Genomic DNA, 8,294 nt, shown 5'->3' with positions numbered 1-8,294 from the left:
CGCTCCCACCGCGATGTTTGCCGGCTATGCTGCTCTCGCCATGATCATCGCGGCCCACCTGCTGCCGCCGGCTGAGTCGGCCGCTGTGGAGTGCGACGGCATCCCCCAGACATCCAACAGCACCTTTCCCGCGAACCTGAACCTGCTCGCCGCGCGACTCCCCGGCAACGCCTCCGCCTCCCCAAACGGCTTCGCCACCGCCGTGGTCGGCACGGCGCCCGGCCTGGTATACGGCATGGCCCTCTGCCGGGGCGACGCGAACGCCTCCTCCTGCCGCGCGTGCGTGGCGAAGGCGTTCGGCGACGCGCAGGCAAGCTGCCCCGGCGACACGGGCGCTTCCATGTACGAGGACGGCTGCGTCCTGCGCTTCTCCATCCAGCGGTTCCTCGACTTCCTCGGCGCGGACCAGTGGCAGGTCCGTGAGATCACTTTCTCCGTTGTCGCGGCTCCGGGCAGCGTCGCGGTTTCGGCCGCCTGGTTCGGCGCTGCGGTCAGAGCGATCCTCACCGCCGTGGTCAACCACGCGGTGTCGTCCCCGTCGCTGGCGGCGAACAGCAATTCCACCATGAGAAGCAAGTACTTCGCCACCGGCGAGGAGGCCTTCAACCCGAGGATTTACGGCCTCGCGCAGTGCATGCCCAATCTGGTGCAGGCGCAGTGCGACGGCTGCCTCCGGAGACTCCAAGATGAGGCAACGCCCTACCTTGATGGCGGCACTAACCCCGGATGGATCGAGGTTGGTTCAGCGTGGTGCATCCTGAGGTACAGCGTGCGGCCGATCTACGACGGCCAGGCAATGCTCCAGCTTCCGGCGCCGCCGCGGCCATCTCCTTCTGTCACTCCCGACCATGCAGCAGGTAGTACTAGTAGCTAGCTAGCACACTTTCATCAGTTTCCCTTCTTATTTGAACAAGGCATATTTATCTTCTACTTTTATCACCATGCATTCAGGAAACACAAGGAGTGCAACAGGAATCTATGCAGGCATTGCTTCTTCTGTTGTCTTTTTATTGATTCTACTATCAGTTTTCGCTTTCATCCGCTTCAAGAGAAAAATTAAGACCGCTGAAGATGATAATCGTGAGTAGAATCCTGCATCTAGCATGTCATCTGTTCAACAGCCGGACTTACCGTTTGCTGACAACTTTCTTGCTTTTCACATGACACCAGCATTCAAGAAAATGGCGAGAGCCTTGATCTTCGATTTGACGGCACTGCAAGAGGCAACCCACAACTTTTCAGAAGCGAATAAGCTTGGAGAAGGCGGTTATGGAATTGTATACAAGGTACGAACGCAAGCAAGAAAGCGAGTGAAAAAGGAGAGTCTCGATGTATCGCGCATTCAGGCCTTGTCTGAAAAGCAATTTGCATGTTTCAGGGAATACTGCCGGATGGGCAAGAAATAGCAGTGAAGAAGCTCTTGGGAGCAACTGAGCATGGTTTGCAACAGTTGCGCAATGAGGTGCTTCTATTGGCAGAGCTTCAGCACAAGAATCTTGTCAGATTACAGGGGTTTTGCTCGCATCAGAACGATACGTTGCTTGTTTACGAATATATCAACAATGGGAGCCTCGACAACTTTCTTTTCGGTATTTATTTTCCTCTCCACTCGCTACTCTGAATCGTGCTATGCAGTGGCCGGCCATTCGCTCAGTGCGGTTGTATCAAGAATGAAAATGTCTTTTACAGAAAATAATCACTACTGGAGTATTTCCAGCAAATAAGTTACACAAACAAGATTGATACTGTTTTTTTTCTTTCAAACTTCTTCAGGCAAGTGAGTAGTATAATTGTTCCTCATTTATCTTTGGGCATAATCTAATATGTAAGTTGAACATCATTATTTTCTGCAACAGATACTAGGGAGGAAAATACTGTAAACTGGGGGCAACAGTACAACATCATTCTTGGAATTGCAAAGGGAATATTGTATCTTCACGAGGACTCGAGCCCAAGGATAATCCACAGGGACCTTAAAGCTAATAATATTCTTCTTGACGAGGAGATGGATCCTAAAATCGCAGACTTTGGATTGGCAAGGCTGCTACAAGAAGGTCACACTCATACTCAAACCACTAGAGCTGCCGGAACACTGTAAGTCAAATGCGTATAATGAAGTTTGCAAAAACAAGAAAGATACTTGTAATTATGAACTATTTCACTTAGTGAAGGTGTGTTTCCAAGCCTAATTGCTCATCCTCTGCAGCGGTTATATGGCACCGGAGTATGCTGTACACGGAAGTGTGTCACCCAAGATTGATATTTTCAGTTTTGGTGTACTAGTCCTTGAAATTATAACCAGGAGAAGGAACTGCGGTTCAGATTATGGGGATACCGTGAACCTCATTAGTGATGTAAGTGTTGGATTTACTTTAAGTTCATCAGTTTTTAGTGCCTTTGAACAATGTAACATTTAAATTATCATATCTAAAAGCATCATCCATGTTAACCATCTACCAGGTGTGGAATTATTGGACAAAAGGAACAATATCAGAAATGATGGACGGATCACTCAACGGATACCCTCGAAGCCAAGCGCTACGGTGCATCCACATCGGGCTACTGTGTGTCCAACCGGACCCTGATGACAGGCCTCAAATATCAACCGTCATTTTCATGTTAACAAGGGACACCATGGAGCTTCAGCCACCGGCACAGCCTGCATTCTTCTTTGGGACAGAATCGCCGTCTCCAGCTTCTCCACGATATGGGCAACGCCGGGATGTGCATGCCCGGTTTGATTTAGTACCGGAAGATGACGTATCTTGGAATGGGGTTACGATTACTGAGCCATATCCTAGGTGATATACGATCTGGATTCTTGAAGCGGTCCTGTCATGTTTTGTCATAATGGAGGCCAGTTGGCTGGATTAGGTTTACGTCTTCGTCATGATCGAGTCTTGTAATCATGGCCTCAAGCCGCACGAGATGAATGATAGTACACTTATTTTGCGGTGCAAGGCGGAACGTTATTCATGAAAATCTGTTCCAAAGCCCCTTCTCTACTCATTGCTTCATCGAGAATTCATGGAAGATCAAGAACTAGTAGTGGTACAGAGCAAGATAAATGAGGTTCCTGCAAGACAAACAGAGGTCAATGTGTGGATCCCCTGGCCCGCTGGCTGGACGAAGATCAACGTGGACACTGGACAGAGTCTTGGGAGCTTCTTCTGTTATTTTCAGGGGGATTTCAGATGCAAAAACGGTGTAGTTGTTGCGATCAGGGAGGCTCTCTCGTTGGCGGACGATTTGCTTATTCGAAGAGCTAAGGTAGCCCATGATTCTCCCAGGGTGACCAATATCCTGTGTGAAGACTCCAGAGCAGTTTATTACCACATCACCGACGAGATCAAGGCTAAAGGTGCGAAACAGGATGGCATTGTTTTTTGCCATGAGAATCGCGGCTCAAAAATTGAAGCTCATAGGCTTGCTTGATCAAACGATTTAGGAATAGTATTGAACGGCTTGTTCTCTAGTGGGAACCCCTCGTCTATTGACATAGACGTTCATGCCGCCTGGATCCACGCCGGCGGCTACCGTGTCAATTGTTTTGGTGGCGGCACCTAGGGTTTTGGCCCAGATGTGTCATGATAGGTGGGGATGCGGCCTCCCTTTCCTACCCGTGGAGTTCTAACGGGCTTGGGGTTTGCGTCGCCTCCTGGCTTGCGGGTCCGTCAGCTCTGGCACGCGGTGAGGACGAGGAGATGGGAATGCCAGTGAAAACCAGGTCGTCCTTGATGGCAGACGATGGCGGCGTCTTAGGGCGTCGTTACCTTCATAAAGGCATCGTCGGTGCAGTTCTTGTCTCCTCGCTCGGGCTGCTCCGGGGGAAACCCCGGATCTTGGCCATGCGGATCGGACGATGGTGACATTCCGCGTTGCTCTACCTCCCAGGGACATCGCTTTGGAGTAGCTACTAGCTAGAGGGGTGGCTGGGCGCAGTTCTCCGCATGCTTCTCGTGCGGTGGCCAAGGTGGAGCGGTATGCCATCTACGGTATCGACGGCAACGAGTCTTGGCGGCAAGGTGCAGCGGGGTCTCGGTGCTGGATACCGTTTGATGGGCGCGTGCAAGAGGCTGGTGTTGTCCAATGTCATGGTGGCATAGACATCAGAACAATCTGGCAAGATCGGTGCATCGATTGATCTTGAAGATGGAACTGTGGAAGCAGGCGGTGACAAACTCTTCAGCGTGCGCATGCGGTTTACGCTAAGGGTCTGCTAGACTGGTTAGTGCTCTCGGTTAGCTGGCCGGTGGCTTGGTAAGGCCATCAAATTTCTTGGTGTGTGTGGTTCACGGTCAAGGCACATCATCAACTTGTAGGTAGAGCGCCAATTGTCACTAGGAAGGTGACTTTGGATTGATCTATATATTTATTTTGTAAGATCTTGTTAAATAATGCAATAGAGATGATTGTGACGCGTGTGTAATCATCCTTTTTAAAAAACGTAACCTATAAAAAAGATAGCAAAATATATTCTTTTTGAAACTGTCACCGGGGGGAAAGGCTCCCCACCTGAATATATTTCAAAAAAGAAGAGAGAGTTTACAGACTAGAGAAGTTGAGAGGAAAAGAAGTCCCGCCACAAGCCGGCATGAGACTTGTCCTCGGCCTTTCGAAGGCGGTGAGACCAAAGCATGAGATCTGCAATGATTCCCTTAATTACATCATTGGGCGAGACATCAACCTGGCGAAAGGTTTTTGCGTTTCGCGCATCCCAAAATTTTCATATGATGAGAATAAGAATGAAGGGCCAAACCGACCCTGGGAGCCCCGCATGGGCCGGTGGCGACCACAAAGCTGCAAAGGGAGAGGTGCATGGGAGGAACCCAATGGCGTCCCAGATGCTGCGCGAGGCGGGGTAGAGGAAGAACAGGTGGGTTCGGTCTTCCGGCGCAGACGCACATCTAGCACATGAGGAGGAGTCGAGGATGGTCTTCCGATGAAGATTAGCCCTAGTGTTGAGCCGGTCGAGGTAGAATAGCCATCCAAAGACCTGCACCCGGCTTGGCACACGCGAGTCCCAAATGCAAGCCAGAGTGGGGTCGGCGAGTTGTGTAGTCCGGTCTGGCGTTTGCTTCATAGCGGTGCTAATATATTTTTTGGCTTCGTAGAGAACCCACTCAGCACACTAATATCTTTATCTTCGTTGTTTGCATCCTGGCGAAACCGTTGCAACGCACTCTTCGGTGATATAAGATTTAGATGTGTAATACTTATGGCACATCTAGGAATATATATCTTCTAGAAAATCTAGGTATATATATATAAAGCACCTGATGAAAAGCATGGATTTATTATCTAGTTTTACATTTGAAAACTAGACTTTGCCGGCAGCAGACGATAATCTGTCGGGATTATTGCTTAATCTCGTGGTAGTAAAGCTTCGCCTTGGCTACAGTTTCTTCGGTTCAGGCCCTTGACGGGAGCACGCAGTTGCCTATCTCTGCAAAGAGTGGAACAAGCAAACATGTACGAAATCATCATTAACAAACAAACTCGTACATTTTGTTTTCGTGAAACTAGAATCATAAATACAAAGCAGATACTCCCTTCTTTCCGGTTTATAAGGTTCAATTTAAAAATCTCACCAACCAAGATAGATGGTGAATGGTGGAATACCTTTTGGAGTTTGCAAAAGCACCCAAATTAATGCTCTTGTTTTCCTCAAAAAAGTATGTTTACCAATGCATTAATTGCATTGCATACATGCATAAATTACATGCATTGGTCAATTTTTTCTTAATACTTGCATGCAATGATTTAATGCACCTTGGAATCTAAACATGTGATGGGAAACAACCAAATTGAGCCTTATAAAATAGGAAAACTGAAATTTTAAGATAAGCCCTATAAACCGGAAAGGAGGGAGTAACTTACTTGGTGCCTGCCGGACAATGGTACCAGCACCGGCAAAGTCACACGATCCGGCGGCCCGGTTATGGCGCTGGTAATAGTCATTGAACGCGAAGGACGCATGGGCGACCTTGGTGTCGGGATCGAAGCACCGTGCTCCAGGTTGGATGTCAGTGCAGTCCGCGCCGTGGCCGCAGGCATAGTCCAGCGCGTTCTGCAGCCGCGCGGCGCCCACCGCCGCGTTCGCCACACACCAGCTTGGGCTCGGGTCGCAGCGGCCTACGCAAGCAATGGAATCGTCATGGCTGGCTTCCTGTGTGGAGCAGATAGTTGTCGTATTCAAGGACTCACCTGATGGTGCCTGGTTGACAATGCTGCCGGCACCGCCGAAGTCGCACGCGCTGCTGGCCCGGCCGTTCTTCTGGTAGTAGTCGTTGAAGGCATACGACGCGTGCGCCAGCTTGGTGTTGGGCTCGTAGCAGGGCTTGCCTGGCTGGATGGCGCTGCAGTCCGCCCCGTGGCCGCACGCGTAGTCCAGCGCCGCCTGCAAGGCCGCGTCCCCGGCCGTGGCCTTCGCGGTGCAGTAGCTCGGTTGCACGGGGCCGGCACCAGTGCCGCCATGGACGAAGTCGACTTGGTACACGGGCTGCTGGTTCGGGTAGAACAACCCGAAGTCCTGCTCGTCTTCGGGCTTGTTGTCCTCATTGAAGAGTTCGAAGATGTACACGTCAAGATCGGCGTTGGGACGGTGCGGGGTGCCGACAGCACTGGTGGCGAGCCGGTTATATCTGTTTGAGGTGGTGCCGGAGTTACCACCACGCACTTTTCTCATGAGACCATCGGTGAACGCTTGGGCGTTGGCTGTTGTTCCCACGCCATGGTGGCCTCTGGTTGGGTGGTGAATCTCACCAAGCTTCACCTCCAGTATTCCGCCCCCTGCTGTGAGCTTCCTCATCCCCCCAGCACGCAGGCTGGAGGACGGCAGCTTCTCCATCGCATAGTACACAGCGTCAAGCTGCGCGTCGAGGAGGCTGAAGTACGTTTGCCTGCTATTCCTGTCAAGAATGCCAGCGTTGGGGCGGAACAAGAGATAGTCGATGGACATGCCGGGAGTACTGAGGTACGCAAGGTACGGGTAGATATTCATCATGAGGTACGACCCGGTTTCCTGCAAGAAGTCGACCATGGGGCTCATCACCGACAACGCGATGTCGTCACGGAACGCGCCCTCGGAAGGCGGGAACGACGTCTTGAGCGCGTCCAACGCGACGGGCGTGGTCACCTTCACGGCGTCCGCCAGGCCCAGGCGAGCCAGCGCCGCTTGCACCTTCTTCATGGCCGGGACGAGCTGAGAGTTCAACTGACTAGCCTCTTTGAAGACCTCGTTCCCGATCGTCACGCCATTGATCTGCGTGGCCGGGTAGTACGCCTTCACATTGTTCTGCACCCATTGATCAGCGAAATTTTGGTCCGTGGCAGCGGAGGGCAGCTCCTCGTTGGTTAGCTCCACCGTGACCTTGATGCCGGTGTTGGCCAGGGCGGCCAGCACCGTTGGGTTGGTGTCGTAGATCCTCACCATGGTGATGCTGTTTTTCTTGAGCAGTTGCACCACAGTCGCCGGGTCAGGCAGGTTAGTCGCCATCCTCCCATAGCACACGCCTACCTCACCCCCCTCTGCAGTACGTGCGTGTACAATACGAAACATCACAATTAAAGTCGTACACTTCGATGCAGAGGCAAGGGTTTATCGTTCTTTCTCAAAATAAAAAGTTATATCATACGCCTACGGCGTATATATGTTACCAGAAAAACATACGATAATCAGGATAACATCTCCATGACGATTACCTGCACGGGAGAAGAAGAGCAGCGGCACTGCGATGCCGAGGAAGACGACCATGAGGTGACTCGTCAGCGCCATGCGCCCTCGGTGGTCTGTATAGTAGAGCTAGCTAACTAGGGCCTTGAGGAGACGATGATGATCGAGCTGATGAGTTGGGAATGATCACAGGCGGGCTGGAATTTATAGCCGGCACCAACGGTAAGATGGAGCCATGGAGGTGCTACAACTTTTTTCCTTTGTGCAAGTGACGGCGGCAGCCACAACAAGACGTACGATAGTGCAACCAAAATTGGGGTATATGCAATGCCAATTGTAGCATGCATATACGCCTAACTTGGACTTGGACTGGTCGAGTCGATGAGCTACAACTTGTGCCAGAAGACCCATGCTTGGGTACACCTCCCTTGCCCCTAAATCTAAGAGACGGTCGGATAAATGCTCACTAGTGGCAGTATCCCCGGACCCCGCCCACACAAAATCAATGAAAAGAAACATGCAACGCTCGCCATTTCTCTTATCTTATACAGAAGAATTACATCGCTCACGGACACAAAACCGACGGCTACCTGCCGATAGATGTCTTTCACTGGAAAAA

General features: G+C 51.1%; 2 protein-coding genes across 2 annotated transcripts; one reads left to right on the top strand and one right to left on the bottom strand.

The window, feature by feature from the left end:
• Positions 1–13: 13 nt before the first annotated feature.
• On the top strand, positions 14–2,996 carry LOC119350958 (putative receptor-like protein kinase At4g00960). The gene is made up of 7 exons (XM_037618551.1): positions 14–857; positions 952–1,080; positions 1,171–1,286; positions 1,379–1,589; positions 1,857–2,094; positions 2,207–2,354; positions 2,461–2,996. The coding sequence occupies exons 1-7, from the start codon at positions 14–16 to the stop codon at positions 2,803–2,805; spliced, it is 2,031 nt and encodes a 676-aa protein (XP_037474448.1). The 3' UTR covers positions 2,806–2,996.
• Positions 2,997–5,185: 2,189 nt separating this feature from the next.
• Positions 5,186–7,860, bottom strand: LOC119349735 (glucan endo-1,3-beta-glucosidase 13-like). Its single transcript, XM_037617823.1, has 4 exons — positions 7,705–7,860; positions 6,208–7,530; positions 5,881–6,135; positions 5,186–5,446 (listed from the first exon to the last, which is right to left on the bottom strand). The coding sequence occupies exons 1-4, from the start codon at positions 7,775–7,777 to the stop codon at positions 5,412–5,414; spliced, it is 1,686 nt and encodes a 561-aa protein (XP_037473720.1). The 5' UTR covers positions 7,778–7,860; the 3' UTR covers positions 5,186–5,411.
• Positions 7,861–8,294: the final 434 nt, after the last annotated feature.

The sequence above is a fragment of the Triticum dicoccoides genome, chromosome 1B, assembly GCF_002162155.2.
Source record: "Triticum dicoccoides isolate Atlit2015 ecotype Zavitan chromosome 1B, WEW_v2.0, whole genome shotgun sequence".
NCBI lineage: Eukaryota > Viridiplantae > Streptophyta > Magnoliopsida > Poales > Poaceae > Triticum > Triticum dicoccoides.
The sequence above is the reverse complement of the archived record's forward strand: the minus strand, read 5'-3'. Positions and strand labels throughout refer to the sequence as shown.

Bases quoted from the DNA above. Each gene is read 5' to 3' on its own strand.
- LOC119349735 (XM_037617823.1), bottom strand. From the start codon at position 7,777: ATGGCGCTGACGAGTCACCTCATGGTCGTCTTCCTCGGCATCGCAGTG. The intron at 6,136-6,207 runs GTGAGTCCTTGA...TTGCTTGCGTAG, and splicing joins TGTCAACCAGGCACCATCAG to GCCGCTGCGACCCGAGCCCA. The intron at 5,447-5,880 runs GTAAGTTACTCC...CACTCTTTGCAG, and splicing joins CATTGTCCGGCAGGCACCAA to AGATAGGCAACTGCGTGCTC.
- LOC119350958 (XM_037618551.1), top strand. From the start codon at position 14: ATGTTTGCCGGCTATGCTGCTCTCGCCATGATCATCGCGGCCCACCTG. The intron at 1,287-1,378 runs GTACGAACGCAA...TGCATGTTTCAG, and splicing joins GTTATGGAATTGTATACAAG to GGAATACTGCCGGATGGGCA. The intron at 1,590-1,856 runs GTATTTATTTTC...TTTCTGCAACAG, and splicing joins CCTCGACAACTTTCTTTTCG to ATACTAGGGAGGAAAATACT.